The 16,081-nt window shown below is 44.7% G+C and overlaps 1 protein-coding gene across 1 annotated transcript; it reads right to left on the bottom strand.

Moving 5' to 3' along the window:
- Window positions 1–142: 142 nt before the first annotated feature.
- Window positions 143–15,666, bottom strand: TVP23A (trans-golgi network vesicle protein 23 homolog A). Its single transcript, XM_083413803.1, has 8 exons — window positions 15,312–15,666; window positions 10,927–11,006; window positions 7,679–7,823; window positions 6,706–6,795; window positions 4,820–4,948; window positions 3,328–3,456; window positions 1,973–2,063; window positions 143–332 (listed from the first exon to the last, which is right to left on the bottom strand). Exons 1-7 carry the CDS (start codon window positions 15,321–15,323, stop codon window positions 2,004–2,006), a joined length of 645 nt encoding a protein of 214 aa, XP_083269929.1. The 5' UTR covers window positions 15,324–15,666; the 3' UTR covers window positions 143–332; window positions 1,973–2,003.
- Between the last annotated feature and the right edge of the window lie 415 nt (window positions 15,667–16,081).

Genomic DNA, 16,081 nt, shown 5'->3' with positions numbered 1-16,081 from the left:
TACACCACTTGGCTGTTTAAAAAAAAGAAAAAGCCCTCGAAAGCTACTTACAAAGAACATAAAACAATAAAGTTTTTGGTAAAAAATCAGTTTTAAAACTACTATTTAAAATAAGCTAAACTAAAATTAAAACACACATATCTCGGTAGGAAGTTCTTTTATTTAGAAACGTACATCTCTCTCTTTAAGGAGAGTTTCTCACAATCATTTCTGCATTCTGCTTCAGCCTCCTTAGTTTTGTTTTCAGTAATTGCCGATGAATAAAGTTGTTGGGGATGATCCATATTTAGACCACAGGTTCTCTTGACTGCCAGTCTTTCTCCGTGAAGGATCTGGAAGATCAGAATACATTTAAGAGTTATAATTTAAATAGCAAATGCGTTAGTGTTTGTTTAGCGGGGTTCTGTGCTGTGGACTAGCTGCATTGTTTCTTAGTCTGACTGTGAACTGGAACACTGACACATTAAAGAGTAGGGAGCCCCAGGCCCATGAGCAAAGTCTGCCCCCTCCATGTCTACTGCTAGTTCCCAGGAACACAGGAAATTGTACAGAGTCAGACCAACAGTCCATCAAACTTGGTTTAGTCTGCGTGAACCAGAAGCAGCTCTTCAGGATGGAAGATACATCTCTCCTAGCCTCGAAATGTCAGGGATTTATGCAACGTATACTCTACCACTGACATCTGCCTCGAGAATTAAATATTCTAGTCCTCATGGATTCTGAAGAAAGGGCTCAAGGAAAGAGGAAAGTTGCCTCTCACAGATTGATGCCATTGGGCCACTTTGTTTGGTACTGTCTACTCTAACTGCCAGAGGCTCCAAGGTTCCAGGCAGGAAACCTTGACGATTATATAACTAATTAGAGACCCAGTGGGGGTGTAGTGGTTGAGAGCGGTAGTCTTGTAATCTGGGGAACCGGGTTTGCGTCCCCGCTCCTCCACATGCAGCTGCTGGGTGACCTTGGGCTAGTCACACTTCCTTGAAGTCTCTCAGCCCCACTCACCTCACAGAGTGTTTGTTGTGGGGGAGGAAGGGAAAGGAGATTGTTAGCCGCTTTGAGACTCCTTAAAGGGAGTGAAAGGCGGGATATCAAATCCAAACTCCTCTTCTTCTTCTTCTTCTCCCAACTACCTCCCTAAGCGCAAGAAAAAGGTGGTGCCAAAGTGCATACACTTGTTTGTGGACCAATGCCCCTTCAAAAAACAGCAGTGGAGTCCCACACTCCCAGTTCTTTGAAGAAATAAAATGGCCAGCAGGAACGTGACTGACTAGGAAATGAAATCTGAATTGGACTGAATATCTATACCATGGGTAGGCAAACTTAAGGCCCGGGGGCCAGATCTGGCCCAATTGCCTTCTAAATCCGGCCTGCAGACGGTCCGGGAATCAGCGTGTTTTTACATGAGTAGAATGTGTCCTTTTACTTAAAATGCATCTCTGGGTTATTTGTGGGGCATAGGAATTCGTTCATTTCCCCCCTCCAAAATATAGTCTGTCTATCCACCCCCTTGCCAAGATCTGAGGAACAGTGGACCGGCCCCCTGCTGAAAAAGTTTGCTGACCCCTTTCCTATACGATGCTCTGGCTCTGCTTAGGGGGTCTGTTGACAGTGTGGGTCAACAACGCCCTTTGGAATTGGCAGAGCCCATGGGGCAGATGAGCCTTGACTGATGGCTCCCGAGACTGGTTGTGCGGATAGGTGGAAGCGGTTTGTTTCACTTCCTCCTCTGCAACCAAAGTTGCCAACTTTTGTGCTAGGGATGAGTTGGACAGAGGGGAATACCAGAATCTCTAATAGAGGAAGAGACGAGAATAGCTTGCAAAAGAGGGGAGGCGACAGGGACTTGGTGGGTGGCTGGTGCCACTGAGTGCAACAGATAGGAGGTGGGAGATGGTGTTGCATCTGGGCTTTTCAAACAACAAGCTGATGGTCTTCCTTTAGCACCAGAACAGTGGTATCAAATTGTTCCTACCGGTAATCAGTTTTCCCCACTTCTTTCTGCTCTAGTGGTTTCGTGTCCCCATGCCCTTCAGGACGGTCTTCTGAAAATCCTCTGGCATATCCTGCAACATACATAAATGTCTTTCGTCTTTGTCACAGCAGCCCAAGCCCCCTTCAGAAGTCTCTGTTAGATTGCATCAACTAGCCGTGCTCAGTCCCCCGAAAACTCAAGAACGCAGCAGCTACTGCTTTTCCTCTCCTATCCAGCCTTGCTTGTTGGTCTTGACTATACAGTCATACCTTGGAAGTCGAACGGAATCTGTTCCGGAAGTCCGTTCAACTTGCGAAACGTTCAGAAACCAAAGCACTGCCTCTGATTGGCTGCAAGAAGGTCCTGCAGCCAATTGGAAGCCGTGGAAGCCCGTCAGACGTTCGGGTTCCAAAGAACGTTCGCAAACAGGAACACTCACTTCTGGGTTTCCGGTGTTCGGGATCCAAGGTATGATGGTATATCCCTTTGTGTTCAGGCTGTATTGATTGAGAAAAGGAGAGAGAGAGAGACTGCCCTCTTCCGTCCTGGGCCTTTTTAGAAGGAATGCTACACATTCTATTCTATTCTATTCTATTCTATTCTATTCTATTCTATTCTATTCTATTCTATTCTGTTCTGTTCTGTTCTGTTCTATTCTATTCATATCTTTTGGGATGCTGATGAGGACATTTAAAGGTAAAGGACCCCTGACAGTTAAGTCCAGTCGTAGACGATTCTGGGGTTGCGGCGCTCATCTTGCTTTAAAGGCCGAGGGAACTGGCATTTGTCCGCAGACAGTTTTTCCAGGTCATGTGGCCAGCATGACTAAGCCGCTTCTGGCAAAACCAGAGCAGCGCATGGAAACGCCGTTTACCTTCCCGCCAGAGCAGTATCTATTTAACTACTTGCATTTTTGGTGTGCTTTCGAACTGCTAGGTTGGCAGGAGCTGGGACCGAGCAACAGAAGCTGACCCCTTTGCAGGGATTCAAACCGCCGACCTTCTGATCTGCAAGCCCAAGAGGCTCAGTGGTTTAGACCACAGCGCCACCCGCGTCCCTTAAGGACACTTAAGCGGCTATCTAAGGTCACTGACTTGCAAAGAAACTTGTCTGACCAAATCGGCAACCTCCTCTCTTAGATGCTAACCCTCACTGGGTACAGGAGCCCAAGAATTGGAAGGGACTCGAGGCATCATGCAAGCTCCACCCCACCAACCCACAGCAATGTTGTCCGTCTATTTAACCTTGACATATCAAAATTACAATCTGCATTTCCATTCCTTTGTGGTGTTGGACGTGGAGCAGCTGTCCCTCACCTTGACTCAAGGCTGGCTAAACAGCCGGCGCTAACTCACCCTCTGGAACATCTGTTGCGCTGGGAATCTTGAGGTGACTTTGTGGATGGTTTGCGAGCCTCCTAATTTGCAGTGGACGTAGCCATAGAGGTTGGCAGCTTGGAGGCAGATGCCAGCTATCACGAGAGCCTGCAACAAACAGCAAACAGAAGCAGGTTGGGATGTTTACCAGCAAGTGTGTTGGCAGTGCACAGAATGCACCACTGAGTGTACAAATAATAATAATAATAATAGTAGTAGTAGTAATAATAATAATAATAGACAGAGAAGTAGGTACACCCCTTTGAGCTCCTTGGAGGAAAAGGTGGGCTAGAAATGCAAAAAACAAATTATCTTCTCAGATATTCTGTTGGGAGTTACTTATCTATCTTGACTAGAGAGGATTGATCAGTCAATTTCGGCTCTCTGTTTTCCCGTTTTCCAATATGAAATTCAGTTCTCCACATTTTGCAGAAATTTGCAAAAGCATATGAAATCCTTGTGAAAATTCCAGCAGCATTTTGTCGTGAATTTCTCCTAACAAACACAAATGCAGTTTTGACGAATGCACCCATTTTTGCAAGCAATTTCCCCTAACGTAAAGCATTTTTCTCTGTGTTGTTATTAATATTACTATTAATTAGATTTATATACTGCCCTTCGTCATTAGATCTCAGGGCCGTTCACAGAATCATATATATAATATTCATGAATATCTTCCTCTTCATGTATGCTTTCCCCTAATATCAATGCCTTCTTGTAAATGTTAGTTGGACAAATGCATTGCAAAATTCAGACAGGCGCAAATTTCAAAGGGCAGCTGTGTTCTAGGTCAGTGCAAATTTGATAAATTGTCTTTAATTGTGTACTGAGTCAGTTTTTTTCTCCACCCCTAACCTTGGCAACCTTCCTAGATTGAAGAGACCTCTGTGACTCTATTGCTTTCCCCCCTTAATGTAGACCCCCAAGTTTTTTCATCAGAAGCTGGGGGTGAGTTATGACTGTTCTTCCATGTGCCGTGACATGGGTAGGCAAACTAAGGCCCGGGGGCCGGATGCGGCCCAATCGCCTTCTCAATCTGGCCCACGGGAGGTCTGGGAATCAGCATGTTTTTACATGAGTAGAATGTGTCCTTTTATTTAAAATGCATCTCTGGGTTGTTTGTGGGGCCTGCCTGGTGTTTTTACTTGAGTAGAATGTGTCCTTTAATTAAAATGCATCTCTGGGTTATTTGCGGGGCATAGGAATTTGTCCCCCTCCAATATAGTCTGGCCCCCCACAAGGTCTGCGGGACAGTGGACCAGCCCCCTGCTGAAAAAGTTTGCTGACCCCTGTGCTATGATCTGGGTGTGAAGAGCTATAGCCAATATTATTTATCACATCCGTCTAGGCTTGTATCCAACAAAGATGTCCCATTGGTGCAAGGGCTTCTGCCTTTTCAACAGATCTTCCTCTCCCTCCATGCCCCACTTCTGCCCCCTGGGCTCTTGCAAACCTTTGTCCAACCCCTTACCAGCCATTTCAGCTTCAAGGAAAACAAGGTGCTGAAGAAGAAAAGCGTCCAGATGACCGGGCAGATAATCAGGCCCAGCCAGAATATCCGGGCTTCGACTTCGGTGGGGGCAGCTACGGTTGACGGGACCTATGGTGGAGGAAAGTGGGAGAAAGAGAGGGCTGGGTTAGCATCCGCTGAAATCTCTGTGAAAATGACGCAGAATTAAACAGAAATGGGAACTTCTGCCATATATAATCTGATTCTAGGAAAACAGATTCATTTCCTCATTATCGGCAATAAACTTCCTTAAAATTTGGTACCGTGTCGGTGGATATGTTGGTCCCATGCATTTTAAAAAAGGCCTTTTTTTTTCGTATACTCAAGAAATACTGGCCACGTCAATGGAATGGTCACTGCAGAATTGCATTTTATGCTCATTTTACAGTTTGATAAACATTGCCTTCATTTGCACATGGCTTTAGGGGTTTTTTAAAACAAAACAAAGAAACAACTAAGCAGTATTTTAAATGAAAAACTGCAATGGATTTCCAGAACCCCCACACCTGGAATCAGGTGTGGGACAGATGAGCGTGGTTTGGGGAAAATGGCGTCTGTCACCAAATGTGTAAGCAGGCAGAGGGTAGGGTTGCCATTTTTCAAAAAGCAAGAACCAGGACACCCCAAAAGTTGTTGAGCAGATTTGGCATTTAGAAAACATCTAATGGCAGCCCTGTTCAGGGAAGTTTTTAATGGTTGATGTTTTACTGTGTTTTTAATATTTTAATATTAAATGTTAATATTTTGTTGGGAGTGGCTGGGGCAACCCAGTCCAGTCAGACGAGTGGCATATAAATAATTAAATTAATATTATGTGGACCACCCTTGCTATACACATGTTGGCATAAAAATTGCAGGCCTAAATGAGGCAAGTCTTGCTTGGTTTCCCCCATTTTGGATGGCTTGCGTGCATCCAACAGTGGTGTAGTCAAAAACTTAATTGCATATTATTTGATGAAGTCCTTTCTTCTGTCTGCCATCTATGGGAGGACTCCGAGCAATAATACTGTGGAGGAGAAAAACTTATCTCCATCCCCCCAATTCTTGAAATTACGTACCTCTTCCTGCGCTTTCCCTGTATGCTTTAGACCAGTGAACTTCCTGACAGTAAGAGCTGTTCGACAGTGGAATTTGCTGCCAAGGAGCGTGGTGGAGTCTCCTTCTTTGGAGGTCTTTAAGCAGAGGCTTGACAACCATATGTCAGGAGTGCTCTGATGGTGTTTCCTGCTTGGCAGGGGGTTGGACTCGATGGTCCTTGTGGTCTCTTCCAACTCTATGATTCTATAATTCTATGGTTCCCAAAGTGAGGAGTAACTTGCCCTGGGATGCTTGGGATTAGCTAGGATTACCTTGTGAAGAGGCAAGGGAGCAGCAGGGGGCTGCTGGAGATGTAAATGGCCATCAGATTTCGAAAGGCTGGTCTCACTGCATCATGTCCATTAATTTGGTCTCAATTGGATTTTGAATGAATGTGTACTTAATTGTTTCTGCTTTGAATTTTACCGTGTTATTAACTTCCTTAGGGGCTTGTGTGAGCCACTATTCTGAATTATGCTTTCTAATAGGGATGGGGAGCACTGCTGATGTGTTTATGGAACCGAGGCTGAGTCTGAAAAAGTTTGGGAACCACTTAGAATAATAGAATCATAGACTTAGAAAGGACCATGAGGGTCATCTGGTCCAACCCTCTGCAATGCAGGAATCTTTGGCCCAACGTGAGGCTCAAAGCCCCAACCCTGGGAGATTCAGTGTCTCAGAATCTACCAACAGAGCTATTGCCCGCTGCAACACATGGTCCACCAGCAAGGGCCCTTCTATGCTCTGAGAAAGACAATCTAAAGGAATACCTTTTTCGCTTCGTACACCCAGTGGCTCTTCCCGTCCTCATCAATCTGGTTCCACCATCGCAAACCGACCAGCAGCCTTCCAGTGACGTTCTAAATGAGAGGGTGAAAGCCAGCCAGCTAGAGAGGTCTGTATTTTTGGTTTTTTTATAATCATTTTTATTTGATTTCACAAATGTAAAGTTGCAACAATACCAAATATTTAGAGATTTCCCGGAATCTCCAGACATCTCCCCATCCCCTCCACGGGTCCTATTGTCAACTTTTTCAACTGCATATTATTTCATAATCTGTATTTTGTATCTGTCCATATTGTCCGCAGTATTTGTTTTCATCTGCTTATAGTGGTCTCCTAAAGAAATGAAAAATGTTTCCCATTCTTTCCTGAAGGTTTTGTCTTCTAGGTTCCTGAGCTTCTGGTTTTTTAAAAATAAATGTTATTTTAAACATTTTTTTCAGTTCATTATATATCATTTCCTAGAATGCTTTTATTACCTTACACAGCCACCACATATGGTAAAAGGTACCTTCTTTTTCTTTACATTTCCAGCAGGTATTTGTACTTGCATTTTTGCTAACTTACTAGGAGTTAAATACCACTGGTACACCATTTTCATAGAGAGATCTGTATTTTTGGATCAGGATGCCAGGCTAGCTGGGCCACTGGCCTGATCCAGCTTTGGGGCTCTTCTTATGTACTTATGCCACGATGAAGGCAGTGTTGGATGGTGCCCATTGGGACTGGTAGGGCAGAAGGCAGGAGGACCAACAGTAGGTGGCGCCAGAGTCAATGCCTGACGGTGCCAATGGAGCCTGGTTTTGTCCCTATCCTCCTTCTCCCTGCGGAGCATTACAAGGGCAACACTGAGACTAAGGAGAGGGGAGATGGCAGACTGTTTCACGCCATTGGATAAAAGACAAAATGGCGCAAGGTGGCATAATGTTAAGAGTTGTGAGATGCCCAGAGCGTCCTTACCTTCACAGACCAGAAGTCGAAGGACAGGAGGAGGAGAATGAGGACGAAACAGGCAATGAAACTTTTGCTGAACCAGTCGCAGACTAGGTAGGTCACGATGGCACTCACTCGGAAAAAGAGGTGGAAGAAGGTGGCCAGAGGGTGCCTAGGAGAGAACGATCCGGAAGATATGCTAAGCTGTTTTGTGTTGCATCCCAGAAGTCGAGACCCAAGTTTGGGGCAAGTACTCTCTGGTGAGAGAATCCCAGCAGACAGTTAAAATCACAAAATATGCAGCAAAGTAAAGCATGGAAGTACAGGCGTAAAACCTTTTAAATGCACCTTTCCAGTGAATTACCATATTTTTCACTCCATAAGACACAATTTTTTCCTCCTAAAAAGTACAGTGGTGCCTCGCAAGACGAAATTAATTCGTTCCGCGAGTCTCTTCGTCTAGCGGTTTTTTCGTCTTGCGAAGCAACCCTATTAGCGGCTTAGCGGATTAGCGCTATTAGTGGTTTAGCGGCTATTAGCGGCTATTAAAGGCTTAAGGGATTAGCGGATTAGCTGCTAAAAGGCTATTAGCGGTTTAGCGGTTTAGAAAAAGGGGGTGGGGAGCGGAAAAAACCCTCAAGACTCGCAAGACATTTTCGTCTTGCGAAGCAAGCCCATAGGGAAATTCGTCCTGCGAAGCGCATCGAAAAATGGAAAACCCTTTCGTCTAGCGGGTTTTCCGTCTTGCGAGGCATTCGTCTTGCGGGGCACCACTGTAAGGGGAAATGTCTGTGCATCTTATGAAGTGAATGCTGCGTGGAGGAGTTACGTGTAAGGAGCTCCTGTCCGCTTTGCGAGCCATAGAGGAGGGAGGGAAGGGGAGCCAGGGCACCCGTCCGTCCCTCCTCCGTGGTTTGCTTTAAAGCAGCAAAGCAGACAGGGGTTGCCCACTTTGCTGCTTTAAATAGTTTAGTACAACATTTGATTCAAAATATTTTTTTCATGTTTTCCTCCTCTAAAAACTAGGTGCGTCTTATGGTCAGGTGTATCTTATGGAGTGAAAAATACAGTACATATTGGTTCCATCTTAGTCATTCGAACCACATCTATTGCATTTAATGGGCTCTTTGGGCTAGCTGCTCAAGTTTGTTCTTAAAAAGGAATTGGAATATAATTTCAAAAAAATAAAAATGATGATGCATGGAAACATTTAAAAACTCTACTTGCAGACAACTTGCAGCAGCCCCGCTTGAGATCCCTTCGCTGAAAAGAGACAGAAGCAATGGGTCTCTCATTTCCTCATAGATCTGTATGTTCTGTCTGGTGTTGTTTTTAACAGAAGCCTGGGGTTCCCCTTTGTGGAATATGGTAAAAAATGAAGTTGCACGTGGAGTCGTATTAGCAGCTGTGGTTTAACAACAACACAACAGAAAAGTCCCAAACTTCTCAGCTTTCTATGTACATTGAAACGTGCAGCTGAGGTTTCAAAAATGGAGCATCTTTTCTGAAGTTCTTATAGTTCATTTAGTGCAGAGTCTCCCCAGTTCCGCCGTTGTGTGACTCTTCGATACTTGAGAATTGGCGTGTCCCTGGGGACAGAGCATCTTTTCACAGCCTCCCATATCCAGATTCAAATTTCACTAACAAGGCAACCGAATGCTGGTTGTAGCCAAACAGAATCGTATAAGTGGAAAATATACATAATACCGTAATTGCACTTGAAAATAAAAGGCTTGGCCTATGTAATAAATAAAGCATGCATTAAAAAAAACCCACACAAAAACATAGAATCTTAAATTTTGAGGGTGACCACTTGGCCTTGTCTAGGTTGGGAAAGCCCCCCGGTTAATTTAGCTGTATTAAGCATTATGCGCCTGTATTAAGCATTATGCTTCTGTCCAAACCAGACAACAGGTATCAAATCATATTGATGTCACTGAGGGTAGAAAATTTTCTCCAGATATTTTTGGTTAGGTGTTTCATACAATCCTCTGCCCAGGGTCAAGTGCATATGCAAAACCACTGATCCCTGCTGATTTTCTTAAACCACCCTTCAAAAGCCTCACTTGTAACGTAACAAATGTTATGGCTAATATGGATTGATATAAAATATAGACTACGGAATAATAGGCGGTTTAAAATGCTGAAAAAAGGACCCATGAAGGGGATGGGGGGGGAAGTATTGTGATTCAGAGTAACATCTGTATATGGATATGCATTGGGACTGTTATAAAATTGTATTTGTAAAATCAAATAAAAATGATTTCAAAAAAATGGACTGAGGCTGGGTGGGGAGCAGAAAGTGTAGATTTTGGCAAATTTCCCTAAAAATAGCCTAAAAACCTCTTTCTGTTGCTGCTGCTGCTGTTGCTGCTGTTTGGATCTTGCAAAAAACGGCTCAACAACTTTGGGCCAAACTAAAAAAGCTCAAAAACTTTGCAAAAAAAGCAACAACCAAAATCCTGGCAGCACTATTAGTTCCACACTTGAAAGCAATTGCTTAAGTGTGGGAGCTCCCTGCCCATTGACTTTAGACAGGCATCTCCCCTGTACTCCTTTTGAGGGCTGCCACAGCAACAGGATTAGGGACGCGGGTGGTGCTGTGGTCTAGACCACTGAGCCTCTTGGGCTTGCTGATCGGAAGGTCGGCAGTTCGAATCCCCGCGACGGGATGAGCAGGGACATCCCTGATTTATAGAAGCAGTCCCGGTTTCTGATTTGATCCCAGAATATTCCGCTTTTCCTTAGGATGTCCCTAATTCCATTGGAGAAATGTCGGAGGGTGTTGAGTTATCTGACCCCTGAGCCATCTGAAGGCAATCCTGTACAGTGGTACCTCGGGTTAAGTACTTAATTCGTTCCGGAGGTCCGTTCTTAACCTGAAACTGTTCTTAACCTGAGGTACCACTTTAGCTAATGGGGCATCCTGCTGCCGCCGCGCCGCCGGAGCACAATTTCTGTTCTCATCCTGAAGCAAAGTTCTTAACCCGAGGTACTATTTCTGGGTTAGCGGAGTCTGTAACCTGAAGCGTATGTAACCTGAAGGGTATGTAACCCAAGGTATGTAATCCACTGTATAAGGAAGGGGTTTTTTAATGTTTAGTGTTTTATTATGTTTTTCTATATGCTGGAAGCTGCCCAGAGTGGCTCAGCCAACCTAATAAGATGTGTGGGGTATAAATAGTAAAATTATCATTGTGGAATGGGACGTCCCTAGTTTCATCGGAGAAATGTTGGAGGGTATGTAAATAATAAAATTAATTTACTTCATTTACCTGATCTTTGCTTTCCTTAAGGCCAACTCCTCTTCGTTTCCGAAGTCAAGAGACACGTCTTCAGTGTCGTCTGCTAAAGTCTGGAAAAGACACATGAGCACACATGCGTTTTTTAAACAAGTACTGATCAAAGGAAGGATGTAGTGGAAATTCCTTCCTTCCTTTGCAGTTGATGTCATGAATGAGTCTCTTTCCCCAAAGACCAGAAGTCCACCATACAGAATCAATCGGATCAGGAAGGAGGATGAGATTCATCCCCCCAGACGAGAGTGATAGCCGCCAATCTAGATGGCTTCAAAAAGAATTAAATGACATAGAATGAATTGAAAAATATGTTTAAAATAATGTCTGTAAAAACAACCACCCAGAAGCTTTCCTTTAGGGAATTATAGGGACAGAACTACCCAAACTGTATTGAAATTTATTCACGTATGCGACTACAGTGGCAAGAATGTTACTTGCCCAAAAATGGAAAGAAGAGAAATCCCAGCGAAAAAAGAACGGATGCAAAAAATTATGGCGAATACGCAGAAGTGGCGAAACTTACCGGAAAAATAAGAAAACAAGATAACAAACTTTTTATAAAAGAATGGAAATGGTTTGTTGAATATTTACAAAACAAACTGTAAACGGATAAGAACAGTGGCAGGATTATTGTAATAAGCTGCAGTTTTATAAGAGTATATATTTAAAGCAGATGAATAAATGAGCAAATTAAGAGTTAATTTATATTTGCAGAAAATATTTTTAAAAAAATTAAAGAACCACAGAAAGAGGGGGAAGGAAGTCAAGTTTGAAATGTTAAAATGATTGTAAAATTATTGAAATGTATAAAACAGAAAATCTATATCTATATCTATATCTGGCCACCTCATGAGAAGAGAAGACTCCCTGGAAAAGACCCTGATGCTGGGAAAGATGGAGGGCACAAGGAGAAGGGGACGATGGAGGACGAGATGGTTGGACAGTGTTCTCGAAGCTACGAACATGAGTTTGACCAAACTACGGGCGGCAGTGGAAGACAGGAGTGCCTGGCGTGCTCTGGTCCATGGGGTCACGAAGAGTCGGACACGACTAAACGACTCAACAACAACAACAACAATATCTATGAATTAAAGAAAGTCATGGAGGAAAGGGCTAGCGGTGGCTACTAGCCACATTGGCTTTGCTCTGTCTCCATACAGTGGTACCTCAGGTTAAGAACTTAATTCGGTCTGGAGGTCCATTCTTAACCTGAGACTGTTCTTAACCTGAGGTACCACTTTAGCTAATGGGGCCTCCTGCTGCCGCCGCACCACCGCTGTGTCATTTGTGTTCTCATTCTGAAGCAAAGTTCTTAACCCAAGGTACTATTTCTGGGTTAGCGGAGTCTGTAACCTGAACCGTATGTAACCTAAAGCGTCTGTATCCCGAGGTACCAATGTAGCTGGTGGCTGCCATGCCTCTGAATACCAGTTACTGGAAACCACATGAAAGGAGAATGCTCTCATGGACCTCTTCTGCTTGCTGGTTTCTGGTTGGCCACTGTGAAAATAGGATGCTGGACTTGGTGGGCCATTGGCCTGATCCAGCAGACTCTCCTTATGAAATTGCCTGCAGGAAAGCATTTACTCAAGCAGGTTCAATGTGTGAAAAAGAAATACAGTGGTACCTCAGGTTAAGAACACACACACACACACACACAAAACACACAGTGGTACCTCAGGTTAAGAACTTAATTCATTCTGGAGGTCCGTTCTTAACCTGAAACTGTTCTTAACCTGAGGTACCATTTTAGCTAATGGGGCCTCCTGCTGCCGCCTCATGATTTCTGTTCTCATCCTGAGGTAAACTTCTTAACCTGAGGTACTCTTTCTGGGTTAGCGGAGTCTGTAACCTGAAGCGTCTGTAACCTGAAGAGTCTGTAACCTGAGGTACCACTGTACATCCAAGCGCCATTCACGCACATCCAGTAATTCAGTAGCTGGGAATCCACAAGCAGAACCAGGAAGGCCAATTACTTCACACCCAAAAGAATTCATTTGGCCTCTAGCTGGAAATCTGAACCTCCTGGGGAATTAGGAAAGGCGTTTACTACATTGGGAGTGGCTGAAATGAATCTGAAAGTTGCATGGCCACAGGAGGTCCAGTTCAGGGGGAAAGTCCAGCCAGGCATGGGATGTCATCTCTGAGGAATGTCTTTCCCAGCAAACGGGGGAATTATATTTCCAAATGTGGGGAAGGGAGGGAGGTTAAAAGAAGGCAGCACACAGCCAGTGTGAACCCCCTGGAACATTCTCCCGTCGTGTTTTGGCACAAAGCAGATGGGAAGCTTAAAATGGTTGGGTGGTGGGTGACTTTAGGAGGAAATGGAAGCCAGTAAGTTGAAGGGGACCAAACAATGGTCACAAACAATGATGCTCGGTTGCTGTAGTCTAGTGCATATGGTAAGGAATCCTGGACCTGCCAGACATTGCTGAACCACAACTCCCATCATCCTTAGACATTGGTCACACTTGCTGGGGCTGATGGGAATTGTAGTTCAGCAGAAGCTCAACATCAAAAAAAAGGAAGATCATGGCCACTGGGCCCATCACCTCCTGGTTTAGTCATTTAGTCATGTCTGACTCTTTGTGACCCCATGGACCAGAACACGCCAGGCACTCCTGTCTTCCACCGCCTCCCACAGTTTGGTCAAACTCATGCTGGTAGCTTCGAGAACACTGTCCAACCATCTCGTCCTCTGTCATCCCCTTCTCTTTGTGCCCTCCATCTTTCCCAACATCAGGGTCTTTTCCAGGGAGTCTTCTCTTCTCATGAGGTGGCCAAAGTATTGGAGCCTCAGCTTCAGGATCTGTCCTTCCAGTGCGCACTCAGGGCTGATTTCCTTCAGAATGGGTAGGTTGGATCTTCTTGCAGTCCATGGGACTCTCAAGAGTCTCCTCCAGCACCATAATTCCAAAGCATCAATTTTTCGGCGATCAGCCTTCTTTATGGTCCAGCTCTCACTTCCATACATCACTACTGGGAAAACCATGGCTTTAACTATACGGACCTTTGTTGGTAAGGTGATGTCTCTGCTGTATTATTATTACAGTATTATTATTGAATAGGCCAACCCTATTTTCATCAGAGAAATGTTGGGGGGCATGCAATGGCCAACAGTGGGAAGATCACAAGCAGGACTTGAGTTCAAAAAGTACTATCCTCTCTTGCGGCTTCTAGCAACTCGTATAATTCTTTTAAATAAACTCCTTCCCCACATCTAGCCTAGCTCAACCAATCAAAAGAATAGAAGAGCAGCTCGCTGGATCAAGCTGAAGACCCATCAAGTCCAATATCCTGTTCTCAGAGCAGCCAACCAGATGTGCATTATGGGAAACGCGCAAGCGGGAACAGAGCTCAAGAGCACTCTGCCCTCCTATGGTTTCCATGAAAATTTAAGAAAAGTCCTGCTGGGCCAAGCCAATGGCCTATCTAGTCCAGCATCCTGTTCTCACAGAGGCTGACCAGGTGTTCACAAGGGAAACCCGTGAACAGGATCCAAGCACAAAAGCACTCCCCCCACAACAGCAATTTCCAACATGGCTGCCACTTTGTTTAGACACAGACTTCTTGCGGTTAAGATAGTGACAGGAAATGGGTTGAGACGTGGTGTGGGATGAGCAAACAATTAACAGGAAGATTTATGAACTGAAAAAGTCTGAGGAGTTTTATGGGTTTTTTTAGCATGGGTTTGCCGTGCCAGCGAAACTGAGCTCTTCAAAACGCTTCAGTTGCGCAAAGCTAAATTTCCAGGAGGCCCTTGAGTTCTTTCTGCAAAGTGGAGGTGACCAAAGTTAAAATATTTAAAGAGGCAGCCCAACAGCTGTTTCACAATGTCAGTAGTTTTGCAAAGAGACAACTAAGAAAGCTGTGCAGATGTTTTTTTTAAAAAATCATTGTCCTTCCACAGCAAAAGCAACACAAATTGGAATTTGGCTGGGCTTCCCGTCAGAAATTAGAGCTATTTAAAGGCAACTTAGACTTTTTATAACCGGTTTGTTTAAAGCACACTCACCCAGTCAAAAAAAAGAATCATGGGAGTTGTGGTTTACCCCTAGCAGTGTTACAAATCCCAGCACCTGGAACAAACTACAGTTCCCAGGATTCTTGGGGTGGGGTGTGTGCTGCAAATGTATGTCATTTACACAGCCTTATTCCCAAATGAGGCTGCCTTCCTTATCACACCAAAAGCCTTGCCAGCTCACACCAAACATTTCCACACTGACTGAGGCCCCACAGCTTCACTGTCACACCTATGCACCCTGTAGGCCCATTGACAACAACCCATAATACCCCCCTTCCCATTTGATACTCTCCTGCCCACGCGCCCTGCAGCTTGCGGCATTTCTCCTTCCCCTCACCTGCTTCATCATCGCAGCTTGGGCTCCTTCCCTCCCTTCCTCTTCTCTGTGGCTCTGCGGATGTGATGTGATGCTCAAGCCACCTTCTCCTTCCTGGCCGGTTGCTATGGAGACGGGAGTGCAGTGATGCAGGGAGATGCAGGAGAAGAAGGCAGGTTGGGCAGGCTGATGGACGTAGCCAAGCTGGGTTGCAGGGAGGGGCAGGTGCCCTCCCTAAATCAATAAAAATAGATAGCGAGCTGAGGTTCTGCCCCCCCAGGCCTCCCCCCCCAAATAAAATCCTGGCTACGCTCATGAAGGCTGATGGGAGAAGAGGAGAGATGGAAGGAAGGTGTTGTGCTGGGAGGAAGGACAAGAGTGGGAGGATTTGCCTGAATTTGTGGGAGGTAGGGTGGGTGAGGTAGGGGAGTTAACTGTCATCAGATTAAGAGCAGCTTTGCGAAAGGGCAGATTTGGGGGCTGTATACTGCTGACAGGTGCCTCTAATTTTAAAGGGCTTTAAAAAAACACACCAGTCCATTAAGTTCTTATAAAAATCTTTATTAGGTTGCAGCCAACACCAGACCTACTCAGAGTAGCCCCCTTGGAAATGATAGACATGGGTCCCACAGGGTCATTGATTTCTGATTACAGGTAGGTAGCCGTGTTGGTCTGCCGTAGTTGAAACAAAATAAAAAAATTCCTTCCAGTAGCACCTTAGAGACCAACTAAGTTTGTTATTGGTATGAGCTTTCGTGTGCACGCACACTTCTTCAGATACCTTCTTATAT

The sequence above is a fragment of the Podarcis tiliguerta genome (assembly GCF_965153285.1).
Source record: "Podarcis tiliguerta genome assembly, chromosome: 14".
In the NCBI taxonomy this organism is placed as follows: domain Eukaryota; kingdom Metazoa; phylum Chordata; class Lepidosauria; order Squamata; family Lacertidae; genus Podarcis; species Podarcis tiliguerta.
This window is presented reverse-complemented; position numbering and strand designations above follow the sequence as displayed.

What these genes read in the sequence shown, in the direction of transcription:
- TVP23A (XM_083413803.1), bottom strand. An exon ending in TCGACTTCTGGTCTGTGAAG is followed by an intron (nt 6,796 to 7,678) that starts GTAAGGACGCTC and finishes CCTCTCATTTAG; the next exon opens with AACGTCACTGGAAGGCTGCT. An exon ending in CCTTGAAGCTGAAATGGCTG is followed by an intron (nt 3,457 to 4,819) that starts GTAAGGGGTTGG and finishes TGTTTGTTGCAG; the next exon opens with GCTCTCGTGATAGCTGGCAT.